This window comes from Papio anubis, chromosome 7 (genome assembly GCF_008728515.1).
Source record: "Papio anubis isolate 15944 chromosome 7, Panubis1.0, whole genome shotgun sequence".
NCBI lineage: Eukaryota > Metazoa > Chordata > Mammalia > Primates > Cercopithecidae > Papio > Papio anubis.
The window spans coordinates 155659151-155686425 of record NC_044982.1 but is presented as its reverse complement, the minus strand read 5'-3'; the positions used below and the strand labels follow the sequence as shown (position 1 = coordinate 155686425).

The window sequence follows — 27275 nt, the reverse complement described above, 5'->3', positions numbered from 1 at the left end:
TATTTAGGCAAGCAGTGGCAGTTCTGTGGCTTTTTTCTAACTTACATATCAGTTACCCAAACAGCCCTTATCTTCCAGCCAGCTTGGCTGCTTAGCCATATTGAGTTACTACTAGTTTCTCTTCTTATCTAGAACAACTTCTGCCCAACTCATGGTGGACAGAACCATGTGTCATGAAGTGATTTTATTCATTCTTGCATTCAGCACTCTTAATAGGCACCTACCCTGTGCCAGACACTGTTCTAGGCACTAACATTTCAGCAGTGAATAAAATTAGTCCATCTTCTACCCTCATGGAGCATATAATCCTGAGGGTAATGTAGGCATTAATTAAAAAATAAATAAATATAATTGTAGCTATGATGAGTGCTAGAAATACAATGCTTTGATATGTGAATTTAATCTAGATAGGAAGATTTTTTTTTTTTAAAGCCATTCCCCCGTGGTTGGACTAAGGTAGAAGAAAAGAATATTCCATGAAATGGGAAGTAGCATGATCCCATAAGGGATTAATGGGCCGCCACTGTGGGCAGAGCAGTGAGGGCAAGGAAGACTGGTAGCTGGCTGGGTGTGCAGGGCTCCCAGCCATGTGAGGGAGGCTTGTCTTCACAATGGAAGTTAACTCAAGCTGTTTGCACTGTGAATTTGACATGAGCAGATTTTAAGTAAATGTTAAGGAGCAGTTTCTAAAACTAGCCTTGTACATTTTTAAGAACTTCGAATAAAGGTTATTATTGCAACTCAAATTTGTTATAACCTATTTGTTAAAGAGAGGATTGTCATGAGACTATAGTTTCATTCTTCATGAACTGGTAGGAGTTTGGAGTTTGTCAGCAAACATTCTATCAGTGCTAAAAGTTTTTATAATGAAAGAAATAGGCAAAGTAGATCAGTACACTCACTTTTCTACCATTGACCCAGGAGACAGATGGCTTAAAATGTTCTGGGTCTAGTTGACTTTTAGATCTTGAAATTAAAGTTTAATGATGACCAAACTTTAAATAAATTGTAGAAAAGTATTCTTTCAAAAGCACATTATAACTTTTATATTGGTTTCTTATATTTATTTCTTTTAATCTTTCCTTTTAACTCAGAACTATAAGGTTTTGTTGCCTACTAAGTTATAATCTGAGTGCAGAAGGAAACTTGATTTGGCTTTATGGAATACATTTTACATTCAATGAAACTGAGCTCTGTTTCTCATTCCGTACAAAAGGGATCAAAGACATTGGTTTGAGAGATCAAGTCGTGTGTTAATAAAACACAAATATTCCATCAAGTAATACTCTGAAGGAGCTGGTGTAGTTTATTTCTTCTCCAGAAAGTCTTCCAGCAGATAAATAATGAGAGGTAGTATGGCATAGAAAAAAATACAGTTAGGTCAGCCTTTCTAGTTTAACCAGCTCAGACCCCTGGGCTATTTTTGCCTCAGTTTCTACACCTTGGAGAACAGTGCCTTGTCATTACTGTTCGCTTTATGGGGACGTAAAGTGCATACAGTGCCTGGCACCTGATGGGCAATCGGTGAGTGTTTTTACTGTCTTCATCGCTGTCCTCATGAAACACTCCTTCTAGGTCCCACAAAGACCGTTGGTATTTTATGACAAAGTAGCTTACAAATATTTTTCTTTTTTTAAAGGAGAAATTGTCGTAAATGAAGTCAATTTTGTGAGAAAATGCATTGCAACAGACACAAGCCAGTACGATTTGTGGGGAAAGCTGATATGCAGTAACTTCAAAATTTCCTTTATTACAGATGACCCAATGCCATTACAGGTGTGTTTTATTTGTACACTGTTTCATTGTATCAGGCTTTCAACTCTTAGTGGTACATATTATATAAAACATAGGTATGGAAAAATTATAGTAAAAGTATTAGGTAATACAATGTTTGGGATAAATTATATTAAGATTTAAAATATAGTTTAAGAAGAATGTTGGAACTTGCTTGAGGAGTATCATTAGTTGGAGGATTGTAAGTCACCTTGCTTTATCCTCTGTGTTCGTTATGTCCTTTTCATTAAGGAAGTTATTCCCTCTCTCGCAGATCTTTTAACCCGCTTATAAAAATGACATAAAGAAAAAGTTATTTGCTAAATGATCTTACAAATGCCACACATTTTACTGATTTCGTAGGTTTTTTTGTTGTTGGGTTTTTGATATGTTTGTTTTGAGCCTGGATCTCACTCTGTCTCTCAGTCTGTAGTGCAGTGGCACGATCTTGGATCACTGCAACCTTTGTCTGCTTCCTGGGCTCAAGCTATCCTGCCACCTCAGCCTCCTGAGTAGCTGGGGCTACAGGTGCCTGCCACCACTCCCGACTAACTTGTATTTTTTGTAGAGATGGGGTTTTGTTATGTTGCCCAGAGTGGTCTCGAACTCCTGAGCCCAAGCAATCTGCCTGCCTTTCCCTCCCAAAGTGCTGGAGTACAGGCCACTGCACCCAGCCTACTATTTTTTCTTAAAATTAATTAGAGTTCTTTTCCTAAAAAGTTAAATTCTAGTTTCTCGGAAGAGTGAAGAATATTTATAATTTAAAAATTTTTAATAGCCCTCTTGCTATTTTATGTTCTTACTAGAAAGTAATAGTCCATATAATTTTGGTTTTTAGAAGTTCAAGCATTCATTTGCTTAACTTAAAAACCCTGGACTTTTCTGTCAGCCATTTTCTATTTTGTTTTATAAAGTATTATACACATTTACCCCTAGATCTTTCTTTATAGTAATTGTTCTCTAATGAAATATTGGCATATGAACTGTAAACTTTTAAATTTAAGGATCTAATAATTTAGTGTACGTATATTTCATGTAGTCATTCACTAATTTACCATAATTTATTATACTGTACAAATATTTATTGTACTGTATATTTGTGTGTTCATTACAGTCTTAGGTATATTTAGACTAAATTTAAGGCACTTATAGAGACCCACTGTGTAGAGACAGTAGCTTGTTTGGATGTAGGCTTGGGTGTTTCTCTTTGTTTTTAGCTTCATTCGTTGGCCCCAGACTTCACTGTAAATGAGAAGCAGATACCTGGAACAGCTTAAATCCAGTACCACTATTAGGAAAAAGTAAACCAATGCCCTACTGACAACAGATTAATAGTGTTAACTATGTCCTTAGTTTGAACATGCAAAACCTTCTTCTAAAGATTTTTATTTCTAGTAGACTTTGTGCTTTAAAAAGATAGTTATTTTCCACTTTAAAATCTCCATTGTAAAAATCAAACATGATTTTACCCATTTAAAATTTGATGACCTAAGAGCCCTTTTTTCTTTAATATGTTGTGGCCAGCTTATCCAGATCTAGACATGCAAATGCTTGCCGGTAAAGTGATTGATGATATTCCATATCTTAGATACTATAATAAGATTGTGTGTACATTTTAGCCTAATTTCTGTCTGTCAACATTGGAATGGCCCTAGCTACCTAGACAAAAGCTTTTTGTGCTTTTCAGAGATAATTGTCACAGTTTATCGTCACAATATAAGGCCTATACTACCATTGTGAGATTATTGGGAAAAGAGTTAATATGAATATAATTTTTTATTTCAGAAATTCCATTACAGAAACCTTCTTCTTGGTGAACACGATGTCCCTTTAACATGTATTGAGCAAATTGTCACAGGTACGTAGTATTCCGTACACACTCTAAAAGTCGATTCCACTCTGGAAGTATTATTTGAAAAGTTACACCTCTCAAAATACTTGGATTGGCATTTTATTTCTGTAAGTTTACTTTTGCCATGTTTTTGAGTCCCAGGAACATAAAGAGGGAGATGTCAATAAATTATTTTAAAAGGAAGATAAGAAATATATAACTTTTCATAGTTTCTAAGTTTTTTGTTCTCTTTTTAATTAAAATTAATCATTAAATGTATCTAAATGGTGGTCTTATGCAAATAATCATTTAAAATATCTTCCAAAGCAAAGTTAAAACCAACCTCCAAGTTCTAGGAATTACAGACAAGTATGAAACATTCTTCTAGACAAGCAGAGCTCAAGTGATGGGTGACCCTCCAATTATTTTCACTAAGAATTTGTACGAAAGGGTTAGTAACAAGAAATAACTGTTACGCATTTTATTTTCTCTATTTTTTTTTTCTTTTTTAGTAAATGACCACAAGAGGAAGCAGAAAGTCCTAGGCCCCAACCAGAAACTGAAATTTAATCCAACAGAGTTAATTATTTATTGTAAAGATTTCAGAATTGTCAGATTTCGCTTTGATGAATCAGGTCCCGAAAGTGCTAAAAAGGTAATACTGTTAAGTTTTATAAAGTTCTGGGTTCTATACTGTATTTACTGATTTCAATTCTGTATGGCAGTTTTCATTTCTCAATTGCTCAGATGTTTTTTAGGGGAAGTTATCAGACATTTTCTTAAGTAAAGTCAAAGCCAAGTTCATATTAATAGGACTATTTTCCTGGATTGGTTTATGGCTGTTTTAAAGTGTTCTATATAATTTTTTATCAGCTTCTAAAATATTAAAGACTCTTACGTGGAAATTAGCATTTTTTTTTTTACATAAAGATCCTTGTCAGTTTCTTTCTTGGTTAAAAAGGTTGAAAAGTTGGCAATATACTGTGATTAAGGTTTGGTTAGGCTTTTAATTCAGTACTGCAGAACTTTACCAACAAACTGTAAGCTAGACTTACGTTACATAAGATTTAGGTAAATATATAGTTACCGGAAAGGCCTAGTAATTATTAGTGGTTTAAAGAAATATTATGAATTGAGTGACACTCAACAGGGGCACCTTAAAGCGAGTAACTTTTTAACTGCCTTATTTTTCCCCAGCCTTCCAGATAATGTCTTACCACCCTACTTGTAAAGTAAGAGTCAAGGGCATGTTTTCCATGCTTTGCTTTGCCAGAGGAGTGAAGTTGGTAGACCTAATATGCCCCCCGTGTAGTCACATTCCAGTAGGAAGCCTGCGCGCGTGTATGGAAGTAGAGCAACAGTATCTTAGTAGAATAGGAAGTAGCTTTCTCTCAGAATGGAGGCAGCCTTTGCACCACCAAGCAATGAGTGCCTTTGTTTTCCATGGTCAGTCAACTGACTGCAGTAAATTTTCTGTTGATACCAAAATGAGGCTGGCAAAAATATTGTAAGGCAGCTGTCTTCATATACTTTGGTGAAGAGGTGGTAGATTTGTTTTTAGATTGAGAACCAACAGTTTCTTCACGGGAAGGCAAGCAGGAGATGAATATATGAAAATATATCTGAAAATATGTGACTGTCTAGCAGAGTAGAGTGGTTGTAGGCTCCTCTATGGGTAAAAGTTTTCAAATAGTCTGTATAACCATGTCTCAGCATGCTGCGTTTCTGAAAATTCAACTAGATGACTCTTAAAGCCTCTTTGACCTGTTCGATTGTGCTGTTTGTGATTTTGGCATTTTACTAATTTAAAGTGCCTATGCTTATATAGAAGGACTTCAGAATTCATGATGTACATAAAATATTTCAGACAGGTTACTTCCTCAAGCTTATTTATATTTGTAATTTAATTGATCAAAGCATCAAATAACTGCTTATGAAAACCTTAAGATGTGTAGCATCTCAAAATTAGGGACATTACAGAACTTGCTAGATTGAGTTAGGACAGCATATTCCTAAGGAAGAAATTGATGCAATTGATCCGATCTCTTTCGGAAAGTTAAATTCTCCCTCTTTTACTGTATTTTTCAGTTGACACTATTTTAATGAGTGAAAATGGTAAAAATTTTGGCCTAGTTCTTGAACCATCTGTAGTACTTGTTGGTCATTTTTGATGTTGAGGCAGCGTGCTAAATTTTGCAAGTAGAAAGAAGGAGAAGATGCAGTTTCTTGCCCTAGAGGACTTAAATCTAGTGAAAAAGATAAAGCATGAACAAATGAAAAGTAATGGTACAAAGTGGCAGCATAAAAGATGTATCTACACAAATAGTTCATTTCCAGATGAACAGAGCATAGTAAGTGATGTGGAAATTCAGAATATCCCCTATGTGTTGTGCTGCTGGTTCATGACGAGGGCCATACTAAACCAACTGCACTGAACAAGCCAGTCCCTCATATGCCCTCTCTTAAGACCAAGTTTCACACAAAAATCTTTTCCCCAGAATCCTAAAATATAAAAAGCATGTGAGTCTTCGTCTTTTGTATAGCCACGGTGGTTGCAGGTCACGGGAGGGTGCAGGAAAAAAAAAACAGATGCAATGAGAATATAGAGTTTTTTTCTGATTTACACGTTTCAAACACAGGGTTAAGTTGTATGTGGCTACCAAAGCTTTTGATGGCTTTGCGAGTTAAAAGCAAAAATTATGGCATATTCTTTTATTTCAAGTGAAAGGTTCTCATCTAAAATTCGGTAGTAGTTAGGAAATTATGGCTCATTTTTACCTCCTGGAAGCTTTGAATACTGTTTTCTTTGGAAAATGTTTTGCTGTTTTATCAGTTGTTTTAAAATGACCAAATGCGTGTTTGGAGTTCTCTGGTGGGTAAACCATTGATTCATTTTGAAATACCTAAGACATTTATGTTTTTGTTTTGAAAAATGAAATTCGAAAATACTAAATTGGTTCACATTTTGTTACATGCTCTAAACCCTTCTGGTTGTCTTGTTGGTGGTGTTTCAATTGTATTATGACAAAATTAGTTTGCTTTTGGGCACTTGTAATCATTAATATTCATCCTTATTATCCTCTAGCTGTCACAGGAAAATAGTGATATTTGGAAAAGGTCTGTATAAAGAAAGAAGGAATTTGATGATGCAGAATTGGACATCTAACCTCATAGCAACTTAAGAGCCACTATTTTCTTTTGCAGAACCTTTGCTCAAAACTGAAGGGCAAAATAATAAAGATTGTTTTTAATGATTTATCTATATATCTATCTGTGTGGATAAAGATAAATATATAGATACATATGCATGACAAGTGAAATATATGCCTTTTGTTTCCACTTTATTCTCTGATTAGCTGGTTGTGAACCACTTCTTCAGGAATACTTTATAGAGGTGAATTCCATGCATCTGATTAAAGAACAAGTTGGCCTTTTTATGAACTGTCATTTTTGACTTGAATCTGGTACTGTTTTTTGGTGGCTTTCAGGCCACAGAAATAAAGGAAACCACTTGTGTTTGCAAATGAGATAGAACTTAATGAGGTTTGAGTGTTTCCTGGATTTGAGCTTCTTCAGTACTGTACCACAGGTAATCTTAGAAAAGAAACCATCCACTGTGGGTACTTCTGGCTTCTGTCCAGAGAAGATTATCAGCTTTGGTCCAAAAATTGATTTAAAAGTAGTTTACTTATTTTTCTCCAGTAAAATATTTGCCATAATTTAATGTCTTTAATACCAGCGTTTTCTTCATTTCCTATGGTAGCCATGACAAATGAACTATTTCAGATCTTTCAAAAACTCTTAGGATGGAAGATAGGAATTTGTACTTAGGTTTTTAAAATAGCGTGTATGTAAAAGTGCAAAGAATGGGGCCCTGGCCTGCTTTCTCGTCTTAGAATGTTCCACAGTAACAACGTGAAGACAATCCAGGTACACAAGTTTGTATGTACCTTAGTCTGTGCGCCCAAAGAGACCCCTTAGGTCGTATGAACATAAGTTACATATTGAAATTAACTACTGAAAAACAGTATATTTATTTCGAGTTCTGCTACCCCCCAAAAAAACCAGTAATTCAACTGACTTTCAGTTTTACAATGTTTTTTATAGACTTCTTTCAATGTAGATGCTTTTGGATATACTCATTGCTTTCCTAACCTAATTTGATATTGTGCTATTTTTAAGGGGCTTTAAAAAAATACACTGTGTTGGGTTTTGCCTTGAAAATAGGCTTTGTTTCTTTTTTGCCTCATGGCCGCAAAAAAACATGTCCATAATCAATGATATGTGAGTTTCTTTTCTGTAAACAGAGCATGTGACTACTTTCTAATTGTTTTGGGAATGTGATAGACATTATGATTATTGGCTTGGAGCATTTTCCTTAATACATTGGTAACTACTTTTGTCAACGAGTATTAGTGTAGCGGCTCTTGGACCCAGAGCACCTTCAGAAAGCTACTGAAGTTATGCTACAAAATGCAAACATCTTCAGATCTTTACTCAAGTCTGCACAGGGAGGTCTTTCTTGGTCTCCTTCTCTACTTTTTAACCTGCCTCCCTCTTCTCACTATAACACTTCATATTCACCTTCCCTGCTCTATTATTTTTCTCTTTTAGCATTCATAGTTATCTTTCTGTATTTTTTCTCCTTTATCTTGTTTAGTGTCTGTCTTCCCACTAGAATGTAAGCTTCATGAGGACAGGGATTAGTGTCTGTTTCGTTCACTGCATCTCCAGAGCTTACAACATTGTAGGTGCTCAGTAAATATTTGTTAAATGAATGTGAAATGTGGCATTTATCTAAGGAATTGACCTTAATGGTAGAAGTATAACAGAACCACCTATATCCTACTTCTCATCCACATAACTGTTATGTGAATACCTTGGAAATAAAGCAACATAAGCACAATTAACTAAAGAGACATTTCATATTGAAACTGTTGTTATGGGTTTCTGGGATTAATACTCTGAAATTGGCTCCCTCTAGGAAGGCTTGTGAAGAGAGTAGTGTTGAACAGACACGATAGTTTCCAAGAAAGCATAGTTGGCTAAGAGGAGTAGGATTTTCCAAGCAAAGAGTGTGACAGAGGAGATGGCTGGGGCTAAGTCAGACAGAATGTGTTCAAACCTGTTTTTCTCTGACCTGAGATTGCCGAGGGAATATCGGGAAGGTACAGTGGTCTGGTGAGGAGAGCCAGTTTTGTGAAGAATCGAGAATGAGGAGGTTTAATTTGTTATGCAGATGTCTGGGAACCACAGCAGATTATCAAGAGAGCAAAATGGTTAGTCAAAATTACATCATTAGAAGGTAATTCTTAAGTTTTGTAGATTTCTGGAATGTAAGGAAGCTCTCGGAGGTGCCATGAGGTGAGTGTGGCCTAAGGATGTGGCTATGGCAGTGCAGCAAAGTGGACAACTATGAAAAATGTCTAGAGAAAAGTGCAGCAAAGCTTATCAGTGGTGCCCAAATGAGTAGGAAGGATGAGAACTTTTTCAAGGTACAGATTTCAGTAGTTTTGCTGCTAGAAATGCTTTAAGGAAAACTGTTGAAAAGATTAAGAATGGGAATATAGATAACCAACTCCTAAATTTTGCAAGTGGGACCATCATAGAAAGCTCTCCTATAGGTATTGAGGAATCAAGATACCATGTAAGTTCTAATAAGCAGGGTTTTTTTTTCTTCTTGACCAAAACTAATGACAAATTCTATCCCCTTGTTTGTATATTTTAACTTAGTTAGACAGGGAACGTTTATTCTCTAGAAGACTTTTAAAATGTAGTTTAAACAAGTTGACACATGCTTACTGGTTAATGAAATGTGCATCAACCCACTCCAAACACCACTAATTTGATATGAACTAACAATTAACTTTTCTTACTCGCTGACTGTCAAAAGTATATCATTCTGGCTTAACACTTTATCTTCTAAATAATATTTAATCTTTTAAAGTAAGTTTTTCTGCTTTGTTCTCCTTGCATATGTCTTAAATTTCTTCTTTCATCTTTGCTCACTGAAGAGCGGTTTTTCCCATGTTCTGGTGACTACCAGGGTTTGTAAGCCTAGAGCACCATCCTTCATTCTGTCTAGCAGCAGTTGCGAATAATAACAGCCATATTTCCATATATGGAGATCCTCCGAAGGCCTAGCCTGCATTATGCTTGTTAATTCTTACCACAGCCTAGGTATTACTTTCGTTTTACAAGTGAGCAAACTGAGGCTAGATGAGAGGAATTGACTTCACACATGTTATGTAGCAAGTACTTGATAGAGCTAGGATTCAGGCCCCCCGATCTATTTGATTCTAAAGCCCGCACGTTTTCCACCACAGGGCACACAGTCCCAAACCATTTTACTCAAACACAGTTTGTGTGTGTGTGTGTGTGTGTGTGTGTGTGTGTGTGTGTGTGGTTTTTTTGATGTACCTCTTTGAGCCACCCATGGGTTTTTGGAATTTCTTGCTAATTTTAATTTTTTGTAATTATGCTTCTCTATTTAGATTTTTAAATCCATGAGGTGTAAACTTTAAAGTTTCATGCCTTTTATTAATTCTTTATAGTCCACCAAAAATGAAACTTTTTTCTTCCTTTATTGGAGTGGACATGTAGTCACTGACTTTTTGGAGAATGCTTCTTTAGTTTCAAGTTTTCTTTATTGGACTAAAATTACTTTCCAAATAAAATTTAACTCAGCAGATACTTACTGAATACTTGCCATGTGCTAACTAAAGATAAACAATGTCTTGAGGGCATGACAGTGAATGAGATACCTGGCCTTAAGGAGCTCTTTTATATTCTAGGTCAACAGAAAAACATGTAAATAGTGTCTATAATCACTGCCCCACAATGATGCTCCCAGTGTCCAAGGCCTTATTGTACATTTCATTTAACTAAGTGTGTTAAAATCAAATTCTAAATGTAGAATTTTTCCTAGGTATGCCTTGCAATAGCTCATTATTCCCAGCCAACAGACCTCCAGCTACTCTTTGCATTTGAATATGTTGGGAAAAAATACCACAATTCAGGTAAATATGAAAATATTAAATATTGTAACTAATTTTACGTGTGTAAATTTTACTCTTATGTTTACCAGAAGCCTCCAAGTACATGAGCTTTAATGATTGTAGAATTACTAGCTTCATACCTTAGAGAAGTAAGCACTACATGCTAAAAGAGCCAATAGTTTGTCAGATTATTTCTTGACAAGTTACCAGGAAGAACCTATAATGCTATGAATATGGGCTTATAACTTATGTCATATATTTAACCTCCAGTCATTGGCTTGTATTTTAGGATGAAGACTATATAACCTACCCTTTTTAATTGATAGCTTGAGTTAAAGTAATCTTATCTTTTAAGAAAATTGGCAGAAAACTAAAAGATATATTAAAAGCATAATCTTTTCTGGCAAGGTGTGATTTCATGCAAAAGCTAAAGTGATTAAAAACTTTGTGGACTAAAAGCATAATCTTTTCTGGCAAGGTGTGATTTCATGCAAAAGCTAAAGTGATTAAAAACTTTGTGGACTTCATTAAGATTCTCAAAATACTGAGTTTCTATTTCTGAATAATACTGATGAAAGGAAGGTGAGCATTTTTCCAAGGACAGGTATATTCTGGACAGCTTTTGTGAAAGTAAATAGTTTTGTCTATATATCTGACAGTCATGACATGACCAAGGAAGATTCCAGATGATCATGCAATTCCATATGTTCTGTTTCTGTACAAATGTAGTTTTAATAAACGGCTTTTAAAAATCTCTTAAAAGGATAGAGAAAAACAAAGAACCATGTCTCCTGTTACCCCCTTGTCAGTTAGTGACTGCACGTCAGTTAACTGAGCAAAGCCTGTGTTTTTTTATTTAAGCAAGAAAAATAAGTCAGCTGTGTATTTATAATGAAAAATCCATTCACCCAGCATGGTGTGGGCCATACAAATTATTAATTGTACTGGAAATTTTGTATTTTGTTACCATAAAACATATGGTAGTAATTTAAATAAAGGGTATAATAAAAGTATATTCCAGCAACACTATATTGTAAATACATTAAAATGTATCAGTGTATGGTATCTGAAGATACATGCATATAAGTAAATTTTCCTTAGTTTAAAAGATACCTACCTTTCTGTTAAGCACTGAGAGGACCAAAAAAAAAAAAAAAAAAAACCTTAATACTATAGAGATAATACATGAAAATAATGCTTTGCAGAACAGCTTTTATCATATAGTATTATATTTATAGAAATTATATAGCAGAAGTATTTGTAACTTAATTTTTCTTATCAAGATGTACATAATTGTAACTTAGGCTTAAGCAATACAGTTATTTTTTGAAGTTTATTAAGATTAAGTAATTTCACTTACTGTCTAAAAATAAAGTATTACAGATCCTGCACTATTAGTCAGGTAAACACTCCTTGGGATCACCATCAAGCTACAGAACAGTGATCAAGGTTATCTTCAATAAGATCCTCACCCAGAGTTGCAAGAGTTGTAGAAGTGAGTCTTTGATTCCTGCTTAACTGTTTATGATACAGACCAGTTCTTCATGCTGCTATTTTTCCGATAGAAATGATTCATTCCAGTTTACAGATCCATAACCTCTACAGTAATGTAGCGACTTGGGCTCAGCAAAGACAGTAAACTTCGTTTTACAGCTGGTAACCTGATGCCTGCTTCAGTTACTTTCCACATTTTTCTTCATTCATACCTTGTGGGCGTCTCTGGTTTACAGTACTTTAGTTTATCCACCCATAGGTCTTCTACTACTGGAATTTTAAAATTTACATCATTCAGTTCCTCTATTCTTATATAGCTTATTGATAAAATGTGATGATTAATACTTAAAATATTCAGGGATGCTTTTTTTATATTACATCTTTCAGACTCCTCCTTTGACAAGTACTTCATAAACATAACACTGGCCATAGTTTTGTTAAGATTCCTCATAGGGTAACATCCTTTAATATCCTTCCATGCTGTTACAGAAGCATAAATACTGCATCTTTAAGATCAAAAGGAGCCTGAAATTTCCACACACTGCAGTCAGAATTCATTAATTTGTGAGTGAAAGATGCCCACTCATCCACTCTTGAACTTCTGGATGACACCTTGATTCATTGGCTGGATTAAAGAAGTCCTTTTTGCAGGCAGGTAGGTGACAAAGCTGTTTCCACAAATAAGATCCAAAGTTGGAGGAGCTCCCCTGCAATTATCTAAGAAAATGATATTTTAGCTGGCCTTAGTCACTCAGGTTTTCATTCATATTCAGCATCACATGAGTAAAAGCCATCTCCGAAAGGTCCTGCAGTCATCCCACCACTTCTGTGAATATCCTGGAGTAAAGTAAGATGTGTAGCATCCAGGCTTTGGAACATCACTATGCACAAACACCCCAGGAGACACTACTAGCACAAACAACAATGATTCTGTTTTTTTCTCTTTTAACTTTAAAGAAACCGTGAGGACTCTGTTTTCATCAGTCAGATTATTATTGGACAAATAATGTCAAAAAAGTACAGATTCATCTTTCATATTATAGAATTGATAAGATGTCAGATTATGCTTCTGGACCAAAAATATTGAAAGTTTCATGAAGTTATCTGCAGCCTAGTGTCAGCAGCTCTGCTTCATGACAGCCATCCTGCTTACAGATGCTGTGACGTAATCTGAAGTTGTAATGAAATTTCACATCAGAAATTGTACATTTTCAGTGAACTTTATCCTTTTTATTAACATAGATCTTGGTATTAGGTTTTCCTTAAAATGCTTATTTGAAAAACAGAAGGTATACAATCCATTTGAAACAGTATAGGAATTTTTAAAGTTTGTTGCTTGTCAGTTCTTACAAGATTCTCAGAATAGGTATAAATGATTGTTGAATATTGGTGGTTCCAGCCAGCTGTATACATCAGGATTGCTGGAGGAACCTTTAGAAATACAGCCATGTCGGCTCCAGCACAGGTCAGAATCTCCCAGTTAAGAACCACTTTGTTGACTCATGCTTTTGAACTTATTAATACTCACAATCCTTTTTTTACTTTATTCCCTTGTGACTTCTAATTTCTGCAGTATCATCAGAGTGATAAGCTTTCTTTTCATATATTGATGACTTGTGTTTTCTGTTGCTTGCAGCCATTCTAAATATCAGTTGGCCAATTCAGTGGAAATTCTCTAAAATAACCCCAACAGTATAGGATTAGACTTTTGTGCTGTCACAGAAGATAGCCAAGGTCAGGAGCATGTAATATCTATTTCACTCTTAGTCTGCTGTGGAAGCATGTCGTAAAACCTCGGTCAGGTGGCTGTCAACGGAGCCAGGTCTCCCTGAGATGACCCACCTTTCACTGTGTTGGTCCAACTCCTCACAGTGATCCACTCAGAGCAGGCCACTGGTATCCGGTCTTTTGAACTTTGGAAAGCGTTCAGGTTTCTAGGACTATAAAACCAGATTGAATGTACACTACACATTCTGTAATGAGCTCTAACTGAAGATGATATAGAACATATAAAAAGCCCTAGTCCCAGTTGTTTAGAAAAGTACAGGATTTGAACAAGAGAAATGGATAAAATAGCAAACGATAGAGGACCTCACTTTATGCTTTGAAAACATAAATAGATGGTCTCACTTTATGTTTAGAAAAATTTGTGTAAGTTAGATCTTGAAACAAAATTTGGCCAGAGAAACAATCTCATAAACAATAGCACATTCTTAGCCTAGCTTATTAAAGTCTACAGCCCAAAACTGCTAGACTCAATCACCAAACTGTTTTACATAACTCTTAAAATTTTGAGTGTGTTTTTTATAATTCTTTTTTGGTGGTGGTGGTTTTATTGTGTGGCTAGGACCGCTGGTTCAGTGTTGAATAGCAGTAGTATTAGCAGGCATCATTTCAGTTCTCGCTTTTAATGAAGATGCTGTTAGCTATGTATTTTTGATAAACACCCTCTATCCAGTTAAGGAAATTCCCTTTTATTCCAAATTTGCTAATGTCGTTGGTTTTTTTTTTAGTCATAAACAGGTATCTATCATAGGTTTTTCTGCACTTACTAAGCTGGTCATTAATATAGCCTTTTTCATCTTTCATGTAGTCATATGATGAGTTACGTAGATTTTCTGATGTTGAATAGCTGTCTTTGTTTTGGTGCACTGGAACATCGCATAGCTTGGGCTTTGGCCACAAATGCCGTATGCAGGTTTTGTGTTCTGGAGAGACCACAACTCCTAAGTCTTCCTTCTCACAGGCACACTTTTCAGTTGTTGCGTTGCTCCAGAGAAGGCCCTGAGATGGAGTGGGACTCTAGGATATGGGCTTAGAATTAGCATTTTACTGTCTCTCTGCCTATCTATTTATTTATTTATTTACTTTTGAGACAGTCTCGCTCTGTCACCTGGGCTGGAGTGCAGTGGTGCGATCTCGGCTCACTGCAAGCTCCGCCTCCCGGGTTCACGCCATTCTCCCTCCTCAGCCTCCCGAGTAGCTGGGACTATAGGTGCGTACCGCCACGCCCAACTTATTTTTTTTTTAGTATTTTTAATAGAGACGGGGTTTCACCTTGTTAGCCAGGATGGTCTCGATTTCCTGACCTCGTGATCCGCCTCCCTCAGCCTTCCAAAGTGCTGGGATTACAGGCGTGAGCCACCGCACCCGGCAGCATTCTACTTTTTAACGAGCTTTGTTAAAATCAGAATCACTGGATAATTCTGATACCACTTAGAGGAGTCCCAATTCCTAACATGGTACGTAAGCCCCTCCATCATCTGGAACAGCACCATCCAGTGATGGAAGTAGGGCAGCCACTAGCCACATGTGGCTGTTAAGTACTTGCAATGTGGCTAGTGCAACTGATGGACTGAATTTTTTATTTTATTTAATTTTCATTTCAGTTTAAATTTAAATGGGTGTGTGTGGCTGGAAGTTACTTTTTTGGGAAACATAGATCTAGAGTCTAGGCCCTATTTAATTTCCCACCTCTCTTCCACCACCTCTTGAATCCCTATGCTCTAGCTGTGTTTAGTTACTTGATGTTATACAGTTACACCATCTTTTTTAGGTTCTTCTCTGTCTAGCATGCCTACCTCCTTCTCACCAGCTACCTGGCAACTTTTGACTTATTCCTTAGAACTCTCTTTAGATGTGGTCAAGTCATGAAGCTTTTCCTGCCCCAGCCTCTCTCTCCAGTGAGAGTTAGGGGCCTTCTCTTCCGCATCCTCATTGCACTCAGACATCTGGTACTCTGTGATTATCACACTGCTTAATACTTGAAGATAGAGGTAAACTCATCTTTTTGCTCTCAGGCATTAGCACATGGGGAGGTCTCAGAAAATACCCGTCTCGTACCAGGAGTTAATGGATAATCAATAGGAATGGGCATGACATGCTCATGGGACATTGGAGGGTGTTGCATGGCTGCAGAGGAGAATGGGAATGAAGGTCAGATGAGTTCTGTGAGGGATCTCTAAGGCCAAGAGAAGCCATTTAGGTTTGCTTGATTTGGTTGGAAAATGAGCTTATTGAAAGTTTTTAAGGCAAGGGACTAGCATCATGAACACGTCTTTTTAGGGAAGTGTGTCTTGTGGTAAAGCTGCTGGCTGGTTTAAATGCAGCAGAATGTCCCATTGGGGATGCCAGCTGGGAGACTTGCCACAATTGCAGCCTGCAGCAGGAAGACCCTGGGCCAGAATGGGTTGTGCCGTCTGTCACCAGATATTGCCAAGGTAGATCTGGCTGACTGGTGGGACAGCTTGTTTTTCAGTAATCACTTTGCAGGCAGTCTTGAGGCTGTGGGCATGCTCCCAGAAGATAGCATTACTTCTCTCTCAGAGCAGGCTCCTTACTAAGGAAATGCAAGTCTAGGCCTGTCCTGCTGTAATCTTCATGTGGGAACAGCACTCTAGCAAAGCACAAGGAACCTTATGAGCTTTTCAAAGGAAAATCGAGTAGATACAGGAAAACAAGAATTTTCTAATGAGCAGATAGAGCAGGTAGGTGAGAAGTTGGTATTAGAAAAATTAAAGATTTGAAGGGCTTGAGAACAGAGATGATTGTTGATGTTTCATTTTTCCAGGCAAAATATGTGGAGCAAATAATCAAATGACATGGACTTACCCCACAATTAGGGGCAGGGAGATGAGGAAGGGTTAGGAATAGTTTCTGTTAGAATGGTAGGGATGGAAGACAATTGAAAATTAAAGAGAAGATAAATGGAGAGGAAATCTAGGCAATAGTCATTCTTCATTCTTGGGGAAGGTAGTCAGGAAAAGGAAAGAAGAAAAATGTATAGTATAGTAGCTAGAGTGGTCCAGCGTGATCAAAGTCTTTTCAATATCATGTGACTGAAGGCAGAGAAGATAGAGCCAGTAGGAAAGAAAAATCAAAGCTGTTTTAAGGAGTTAGGAAAGAGCTGGATAAGGACAAGACTAAATGAGTTATTTTTAGGCCAACATGGTGGCTCATACCTGTAATCCCAGCACTTTGGGAGGCCAAGGCACGTGGGCCACCTGAGGTCAGGAGTTCAAGACCGGCCTGGCCAACATGGTGAAACCCTGTCTCTATTAAAAATACAAGAATTAGCTGGGCATGGTGGCAGGCGCCTGTAATCCCAGCTACTCAAGAGGCTGAGGCAGGAGAATAGCTTGAACCCTGGAGGCGGAGGTTGTAGTCAGCCGAGATCATGCCGGTGCACTCCAGCCTGGGTGACAGAACGAGACTCCATCTCAGAAAAAAAGAGTTATTTTTAAGTGGAAAGGGCAAGACGGTTCTTGGAGAGACTTGGAAGTTGAAGCAGGTTAGAGACAGCACATCAGAGTATGCATGTGACAGGAGGCTCAGAGGAGAGGGAATGCTGGGGAAAATGTGACTGTTAAAATTCATAATGTTGCTTTTTCCTACAGCCCACAAAATTAATGGAATTCCCTCAGGAGATGGAGGAGGAGGAGGAGGTAATGGAGCTGGTGGTGGCAGCAGCCAGAAAACTCCGCTCTTTGAAACTTACTCGGATTGGGACAGAGAAATCAAGAGGACAGGTGCTTCCGGGTGGAGAGTTTGCTCTGTTAACGAGGGTTACATGATATCCACTTGGTAAGTACAATTTTAGCAATGTTATATGTGGCTGGAAGTCACTTCCCTATGAAGAATAATCAAACTCTGTTGTCATTGATGACTTTCTAGTTGTGGTTAGTGGAATATTTGTTTTTAATAATGTTTTAATGAATATTTTATTTTACAGATCAGGGTTTCTTAATATAAATTATAGTATCCCTTAAAAGAAGTTGATAGTAATTCCTTACTGTCATCAGTAATCTGGCCAGTGTTTATTGCATTATATCTTGTAACCGATGTTTTACAGTTGGTTTGTTCACATCGATATCTAAAGTCTTCACATTGAATTTGCCTAATAGGTCTCTTAGGCCTTTTAATCTACAACAGTCTCCTCCCACCTCTTTTTTACCTACTATTCATTGACAAACCAGGTCATTTGTTCCCTAGAATTTTCCACATTGTAGATATTGCTGGTTTTATCCCCATGGTGTCCTGTAATGTGTTCCTGTGTCTCTAGGATTTCCTTTAAAATGTTAGCAACAGAGGCTTAATTGGATTCAGGTTCAGTACTTTTGGCAAGAATGTTTCATTAGGTGGTGCTGTGTTCTCCTGTGGGGTCACATCCCATCTCAGGCTGGCTGGCTGTGTCTCTCTCATTGTAATCTTGACTGACCAGTGGGCTTAGAGGGTGTCAACCTGATCCAGTAAAAGTTCCCCTTATATATCATGGTTTTAGCTCCCAAAAATAGTTTTGCATTGGGAGAGAGAATCATTGCCCAGACCATTATTTCACTAAGGATTGCAATTGTTCACCTAATTCTATCATCTTTCTGCTTTTATCGAACTTTTCTCTCACCAGCTCTTTAGTGCCCCGTAACACAGTTGGTACAAGAAAAGCAATATAAATATCTACATTTTCTCCTTTACTTAACATTTTTCCGAATAGTGCGCTGGTTCCCTAGGGGATCTCCCCAAAAGTGACTAGGAATTTGTTTTTTAAATTTGTTTAATGTCATTTAGTTATATGAATTTTTTGGAATACCTTATTTTAAAAGGTCGTTGAAGTCTTCATTAGTTCACGCACATAAGCAGCTTTTTAGAAAAAAGAAGAAAAGCACTACTGTGTTACTACTGGTTAATCCAGTACCAGGAACTTCTAGTACAGTTCTAGGAAGGTGCTTTGCAGCATGTAGCTTGTGTCTTCTGCTTCCCCTGGAATTTAAGCTTCATGGCCAGCACACTCTGGTATATGTGCTGAGAAACATGTGATGGGCTGCCCAGCCACGTCGGGGAAAGAAGGAAGATGTCTTGAGGTGCAGTGAGCTTGCCCACCAGTAGTTATTGTCTCATCAGTGTCCTAGAGTCTGACTATGCCTTTTAGGCATGGGGAAAGGTAGAAGAGGGACTTAAGAAGAGAGCTAAAGCTTCTGGTAGATTTGTGGGGTTTTCTTTTGTTTGTTTGGCGTTCTTAACCTCGTCAGTAACCTCCGTGTCATTAAAGTAGGAGGCCTTTCTCAGTTGTGAAAGGCCTTTGTTCTCCTGTCAAGAGAACAAAGGTTTGGATATGTTTTTCAGTGAGCACGTACATGTTTAATAGTCATTCTGGAAAATATTTCTAATACCTTCTTTGGAATTTTCTCATGCTGTAAATTTAGATTTTTAAGAATTGGTCATATCGCACATGTTTTAGACTAAGATTTCTAGGATTGTCGCTGCCCCCCATGTGGCTACTAAGTGGGGTGAACATTAAATGCGGACAACTGTGCTTAATTGTTTATGGGGTCTGCAGGAGCACACTATTCCTGCTTTTAGCACAGGACTCTTACATATACTTTTTTTTTTTCCCCTCCAGCCTTCCAGAATACTTTGTAGTGCCAAGTTCTTTAGCAGACCAAGATCTAAAGATCTTTTCCCATTCTTTTGTCGGGAGAAGGATGCCAGTAAGTGATTTCTGTTGGATTTTATGAATGCTGACGTCCATTGTTTCTACACAGTGAAGTAAGGATTCTGCCTCTCCCCTAGCTCTGGTGCTGGAGCCACTCTAATGGCAGTGCTCTTGTGCGAATGGCCCTCATTAAAGACGCGCTGCAGCAGAGGAAGATTGACCAGAGGTAACTGAGAAATGGTCGTCGTCACTTTAGATAGTTTTACTTGTCATGTATAACTACAGTGAGTTCCCTACTAATTGAAAATAGCAAAATGCATAGTCTTACTAATTAGCACCATGTTTTATGTAAGAATTGCCATTTTGAAAATAATGTGATAATATTAACTGACATTGGGGTTACACTAAATATAATTTAATTATTTGGTTTGTAAGACACTTGTGGATCTTACGTTGCTGACATCTTGCTATAACATTTTCTATAACATACTTTCAAAGTGCAGTGATATCCAATTGAGACACTTCAGGATAAATCAAACTTTTCTTGTAGTTTGATGTGTCTTATTTAGATCTACACATTTGCAATAGCTAGAACAGTGGTTTTAATTAGCCACCACAGACGAGTCTGGCATTATCTGCTGTGGTCATCAGTAACCTCCGTGTTATTAAAGTAGGAGGCCTTTCTCAGTTGTGCTCATAGCAGCGAGCAATACTATTGGTCACTCTCTCCTTAAAGCCGCCTGGGCCCTTGGCCTCTGCTCCTCTCCACTCTCCCAAAGCTCCTCTGCCTCACTGGTACTCCGTGCCTTCTGCAGACCCATCCTCTTCTCTCCATACATTACACAGATTCTAAGGCCTCTTCCTCATGTTCATATTTTCCTAAAGAAGTTCCCCCAAGAATGTGGCTTTAGTGGCCAACACATTTATATCTTCAGACTACCTTGACTTCTATGTGGAGGTCTCAGAGGCCCCTTTAACTCATTGTGTCCAAAACCAAACTTAAGGATATGGCCTCCATGCCCTCCCCCAGCCTGCTCTCAGAAACCAGGGGGTCATCCTGGATTCCTTCCTCTTTCTTTCCCTTCCCCGTCCCCAGTCTCTCCTGAGATTTTCTCACTTCACTTTTCAGACACTTTACAAATCCGTATGCTTCCACCCCAGCAATACCTCTGCCTGTGTGTTATAAGTGCCGTCATTTCCTCCTTCCATGTCTCCTCTCCCCTGGGCTCCAGCCCCCTGGACTTTGCCTGGTGTTTTCAACCTCCTTACATAGTCCAGCACTCTTCCCTTCTGGACTGCCTTCTTTGCACTCATCTGGGAACACGCTCCATGCTTACCTACTTGGCACTCACTCCTTGTTTCTTTTTTTTTTTTTGAGACAGAGTCTCACTCTGTCACCCACGCTGGAGTGCAGTGGTGCGATCTCGGCTCCCAGGTTCAAGTGCTTATCATGCCTCAGCCTCCTGAGTAGCTGGGATTACAGGCACCACCACCGCATCCATCTGATTTTTGTATTTTTAGTAGAGAAAGGGTTTTACCATGTCGGCCAGGTTGGTCTCGACTCCTGACCTCAGGTGATCCACCCGCCTCGGCCTCCCGAAGTGCTGGGCTTGCAGGCGTGAGCCTCCACACCCGGCTCACTCATTATTTTTATCTCAGTTCAAACATAATTTCCTCAAGATAAGCCTTCTCTCACCTCTGAAGTTGGATCAGACCTCAAAAGTCTATGTTCCTGGAGTTCCTGAGTTGTTAACATTTGTTTCAGTTTTTAATAATATATGTGTGTGTCACAGTTTGATCACCACCTGTCATTTTTACCCCATGAGATGTGAGACTGTGTCTGCTTTGCACACCATTCTCTATTTAGCACCCAGGAAGCACATATGATATTTATTCAGTACTTGTGGAGTAAATGAGGAGCAGATGAACAGATCTTATAAAACAGGCTGATAGAGCCTCAGAAATTGTGTATCACAGTCCATTATTAGGGTTTTTCCACTGTACTGTGACTGACAGAGCAAATAACTGTCAAGTGACCCTCAAATGACCCTTCAGTTTTCTGGGAAGGAAGGTGACTGTGTCATACAAAGTCCGTATTCTCTGTGGGTTTTGATTTACCTGAACTCTGTTTGGAATTAGCTGTCTGCTGTGTCATACTCCAAGCCTTGTGTTTGTTAACATGCATGCTGATGAAGCGCACTGTTAGGACTTTTGCTGTTCAAGGGACAATCGTAGCATTGTTGGGTGAGAGTTAGTTGTAAAACCTTAGAACCAGTGGCAGTTTCAGTGATGTATTAAGCTGAGAATTACTTTAATGCCTTTTGTGTTTTTAGCTATCCCATTCTTCATCAGTAGAACAGATCCTCTTTGTTGTCCAACCTTGTCTCCTAACCTTTTTCCCTCAGGTGTGTCATCTAGCCCCACTGGCCTTCTTGACGTTTCTCAGCAGTCATGCTTGTTACCTGCCACAGGGCCCTTGTACTAGCTGCCCTCTGCCTAGAACACTTTCACCCCAGGTCTTTGCATTGCTTCTCTATTCATTTAGGTTTCAGCTTCAGTACCATCTTCACAGAGCAGCTGTTTTTGACCATGTGACCTAAAATAGCCTGTAATCCCATGATTACATCATCCATGGCATTCCCCACAGCCCATTTATTTCATCTTATCATCCACCCCACCCCACCCCACCAAGAATGTCAACTCCACACTTGCTTTGGCAACACAAGTAGTAAAATTGTAATGATACAGGGAAGATTAGCGTAGCCCTTGCACAAAGATGACATGCAGATTCATGAAACATTCCATATTTTAATGAAATGGGAGCATATTCATGTTATTTAATTTTTAAAAATCAGTTTATCAAGCAAATGTACAGTGCCATTTTTCATGCATACGTTAAATTCCATAGACATAAAGGTACATAGAGGAAACCTAGAAAGGTTACACCAAAATTTTAGAATTCTGAGTGATTTTGTTTTTCTTATCTTTTCTAGGTGTTTTTAAACATTTCACACTAATTTATATTACTTTTTCTATTCAGGAAAAAAAAATAGCAGGTTTATTTATTTATTTATTTATTTATTTTAAGTGGTGTGGAAGTTACCCTTTGAACATAGATGGGAATCCCAGTCCTGGCTGTTTCCTTTGAAAACATCTAGAGACTCCATGGCACATACTTATAGCAGCCCGTTCTCTCCTAAGAATAGAGGAAGAGTGGGAGGAATTTTGGTGAATGTCTCTACTTCCAGTTCATCCTGCAGCAAATCATTAAGACTGTGGGAATAGGTGCTTTGCATTCTCTAGAGCTGGAGAATGTGAGTCTGGTTTGCCATCCTTCTATCTACATCATGTGGAAAGATGTGGGAGTGTAGGGTCTCCTTAATCTAAATGCCATGCTGCCCTCCTTGGCAGTGCTTCTGTTTCCTGGGCAAGTTTTCCAGTGAATGCGCTTTATTTTCTCTCATCAGAAATAAGGGAATGAGCCCGGGCGCGGTGGCTCGTGCCTGTAATCCCAGCACTTTGGGAGGCCGAGGGAGAGTGAATCACAAGGTTAGGAGTTCAAGACCAGCCTGGCCAACATGGTAAAACCCCGTCTCCACTAAAAATACAAAACTTAGCCAGGTGTGGTGGTGGGCACCTGAAATCCCAGCTACTCGGGAGGGTGAGGCAGGAGAATCACTTGAACCCAGGAGGGGGAGGTTGCAGTGAGCCAAGATTGCACCACTGCACTCCAGCCCAGGCGACAGTGCGAGACTTGGTCTCAAAAAAAAAAAAAGAAAGAAGGAAATGATCTGATTAGTTCTAATGATCTAATTAGCACTGCACGTGGGGGTGGCGGTGAGGTGAATGGCAGCATTCTGCAGTAGTCAAAACCAGATGGGTGTGAGAAGTTGGATGGTAAGAGGGAAACAAAGTTTACTTGTCTTCTTGATTTTGCTCTGTTTTATGAGAATACAGAAAAATCATGCAGAGAAACCTGATGGAATAGTCTCTAAAACTGAAAAATAAGTAATGGTTCTGTCTTAAAAAAAAAAAAAAAAAAAAAAGAAGTAAACTCCATGAAGACAGAGACCTTAGCTGTCTCATTCCTCTCTCTATCTCCTGGTCTGTAGTAGGTGTTAAATAAATATATGCTGAAGTGAATGTGTAATGACTAAAGGATTTTTGTCTTTATTAGGATTTGTAATGCAATAACTAAAAGTCACCCACAGAGAAGTGATGTTTACAAATCAGATTTGGATAAGACCTTGCCTAATATTCAAGAAGTGCAGGCAGCGTTTGTAAAACTGAAGCAGCTATGTGTTAATGGTAATTTCATTCTTATTTCATGTATATAATGAACACAGGATACAGAGTTGTATGAGATGTCAGGAAAAATGATGTTCCTTAAAAATATAGAAACGTATATTTAAGGAGTCTATGGAATTATTTGTACAAATTATATATTGCATGAGAACTTCAGAACCTCCTAAGGTATTAAGTTTAAACTACTTTTTGTTTTAGAGGGGGGAAAATGAGTGTATTAAATTTCCTTCAAATCATGAAAGGTATAGTAGAATACTTTTATAAAAGCGTTTGCTGAGTAGAACACTGTATTACCTTACAGACAAACTTATTAAGATTTTAATACATGCAATTATACTTTGAGATAGGTGACTTGACAACAGCTGTGTTGTATCTGTAGCCTTGGAATTCTGATATATCTGTTTGAGCGAATGTATCAGGTGGCTTCGATGTGTCCTGGGGGATGAGTCATGTGAAAGCATCTTTGGTGTAATGTGGGTCCTCCTCCTCAAGAGAGCCTCTAATCACCAGGGAGTCAGCAAAGGCAGCCTTGCAGCAGATCTTGAGCAATGAGTGAGCACTTCCCTGGGGGAGGGCCTTGCAGGGGCGAGGCAAGGGCAAGTTGTTGAAAAAACTAGTATCCTGAATGATTATGTGCACTCTGGGCGGGGCAGTGAGGATGCCTGTCGTCATGCAGTGGCTAGCCCTCAGGCCACATGAGCGGTGGGTAGAGGTACCACTGACAGCAGGGGAGGGGCAGGGAAGCAGGAGGGCAAGGCTTGCAGTAAGAAAGGCAAGGGCTAGGGCCTGGGCAGCTGACGTCACAGGTCAGGAGGGCCAGGATCAAGGCATAGGCTGAACAGGGAAGGCTGGAATTCTTAGCTGTTGGGAGTCAGAGTTGGTTGGACTCCAAGATTTCCCTGAAAGAGCGAGAGATGATGATGGAGCCCCAGGGGAATGCTTTGCTTTGCTTTGTTACAGAATTGTAATGTCTTCTTAAATGCTTATTCCATGTTATTAAAGTGAAAATGCATGATATTTACTTAAAGCCAACTTTTAAATATTAGAAACTGATGTATCTCTTAACTCTGATAGGGATCATATAAAATAAACTTTAAAAAAGTAAAAATGTATATGTATATAATTTATTACAGAGCCTTTTGAAGAAACTGAAGAGAAATGGTTATCTTCACTGGAAAATACTCGATGGTTAGAATATGTAAGGTTTGTACCACTTCTTTACTTTCTTTTCCTTTAACTTTTTGAGATAATTACAGACTCACTGGAGGTACAAAAATAGCACAGAGAGCCATGTACTTACTCTTCATCCAACTTCACCCAATGGTAACATCTCGTAACGAGAGTACAGCATCCAAACCAGGAAGCTGACATTGGGACGCTGAATAGATCTTACTCACCAGTTCATACATGCTCTTGTGTGTGTGTGCATGCACTTAACACAGCTGTGCGATTTTATCACATGTGTACGTTCACTTCACCACCACCACCACAGGAAGATACAGACCTGTTCCATGACAAGGCTTCACCGTGCTAGCCCTCTTATAGGTGCACCCCCATCTGTGTCTGTTAGCTACCACTAATCTCTTGTCAATCTCTATAGTTTTGTCATAAGTCAACCCCTTCCTTTTTATAAAGGGTTTATGAATTTCCCTGGTATAAAAAGTACAAAATGAGACTTTTTATCTGGTGGCTTATACCTGTAATCCCAGCACTTTGGGAGGCCGAGGCGGGTGGATCACCTGAGATCAGGAGTTCGAGATCAGCTTGGCCAACATTGTGAAACCCTGTCTGTACTAAAAATACAAAAATTAGCCAGGCATTGGTGGCGCACACCTGTAGTCCCAGCTCAGGAGGCTGAGGCAGGAGAATCACTTGAACCTGGGAGGCAGAGGTTGCAGTGAGCTGAGATCACGCCACCATACTCCAGCCTGGGCGATAGAGCAAGACTCCATCTCAAAAAAAAAACAAAAAAAGTTACAAAGTGGGGCCGGTTGTCGTAGCTCATGCCAGTAATTCCAAAGCTTTGGGGGAGGAGGATCACTTGAGGCCAGTAGTTCACAGCCAGCCTGAGCAACATAGTGAGACCCCATCTCCACACACAAGAAATTGAAAACTAGCCAGGCATGGTGGCATGTGCCTGTTGTCCTAGGGAGCCTGAGGCAGGAGGATCACTTGAGGCCAGGAGTTCACAACCAGCCTGAGGAACATAGTGAGATGCCCATCTTCACAAAAAAATGTTAAAATTAGGCAGGCATGGTGGCTTATGCCTGTGGTCCTAGCTGCTCAGGAGGTGGAGGCAGAAGGATCACTTGAGGCCAGGAGTTTGGGGTTACAATGAGCTATGATGTGCCACTACACTCTAGTATGGGAGACAAAATGAGACCCTGTCTCTTAGAAAGAAAAACTACAAAATATCCTCCTTTGAGGAATCGTATAAGTACTAAAGAAACTTTTCGGTAATGTGAAAACTATGTGCATTCAGTAGAAAGCAGTTAGTCCTCTCTTGTGATGCTGAGCAGCAGCAGGGAGCCACAGCTGCCAGTCAGCCACGCATTCTCACTTTAGGGTGTTTTCAGCTTACAGTGGGTTTATCAGGGCATAAGTCACGATAAACCCATTGAGTTATCCTGGGTCATGAGTCATGGGGACATCATGAATCAAAGAGCATCTGTAAAGTGAGAAACTAGATTTGCTTGATTTCAAGTGCTTTATATATTTGTAGTGGAAATTTAACACTATTTTTCCTTTTCTCTCTTCAGGGCATTCCTTAAGCATTCAGCAGAACTTGTATACATGCTAGAAAGCAAACATCTCTCTGTAGTCCTACAAGGTAACTAAAGTAACTCCTGAAAGCACCATGACCACCATGCCAGCCAACCTTGGTTTACTGCTTATCCCCGTTCAAGTAAATCACATGAGTTTTAGCTATTTCTTATTTACTACAGTACCATCAAAGACATTACAGATACAGATTTTGCACATCATTTGAGTAAAACAGTGGCACGGGCTGGGCGCGGTGGCTGAAGCCTGTAATCCCAGCACTTTGGGAGGTCGAGGCGGGCGGATCACTTGAGGTCAGAAGTTCGAGATCAGCCTGGCCACCATGGTGAAACCTTGTCTCTACTAAAAATACAAAAATTAGCCAGGCTAATGTGGTGGTGGTGCATGCCTGTAGTCTAAGCTATTCGGGAGGCTGAGGCAGGAGTATCACTTGAACCTAGGAGGTGGAGGTTGCAGTGAGCAAAGATCACACCACTGCACTCCAGCCTGGGCAGTACAGCAAGACTGTATCTCAAAAAAAAAAAAAAAAAAAAAAAAGTGGCACAAGGACTGCAAATAGAAGAATAGAAAGGAGTCCAGTTTTTACCCTTGATTAAATTATCCATTAAATTATCCTTCCTATTTTATGGGAAGGGTGGGTCCAATCCCCTAATGGATTAATACT

General features: G+C 38.8%; 1 protein-coding gene and 1 non-coding gene across 3 annotated transcripts in view; both read left to right on the top strand.

Moving 5' to 3' along the window:
• MTMR10 (myotubularin related protein 10) overlaps window positions 1-27275 on the top strand; it is a 53167-nt gene that overhangs the window by 12982 nt on the left and 12910 nt on the right. Inside the window, exons 3-12 of one of the 2 annotated variants that reach the window (XM_003900700.5) lie at window positions 1640-1776; window positions 3559-3631; window positions 4117-4259; window positions 10533-10623; window positions 17493-17679; window positions 19493-19580; window positions 19663-19751; window positions 23703-23833; window positions 24964-25033; window positions 26590-26660. In XM_003900700.5, the coding sequence (XP_003900749.1) occupies window positions 1640-1776; window positions 3559-3631; window positions 4117-4259; window positions 10533-10623; window positions 17493-17679; window positions 19493-19580; window positions 19663-19751; window positions 23703-23833; window positions 24964-25033; window positions 26590-26660 (1080 nt within the window). The remainder of the gene's footprint in view (window positions 1-1639; window positions 1777-3558; window positions 3632-4116; window positions 4260-10532; window positions 10624-17492; window positions 17680-19492; window positions 19581-19662; window positions 19752-23702; window positions 23834-24963; window positions 25034-26589; window positions 26661-27275) is intronic. The other variant, XM_009209825.4, reaches the window with a different exon arrangement.
• LOC116276006 lies at window positions 22234-22336 on the top strand. Its single transcript, XR_004185468.1, has one exon. It is a non-coding gene; the product is annotated as a U6 spliceosomal RNA (small nuclear RNA).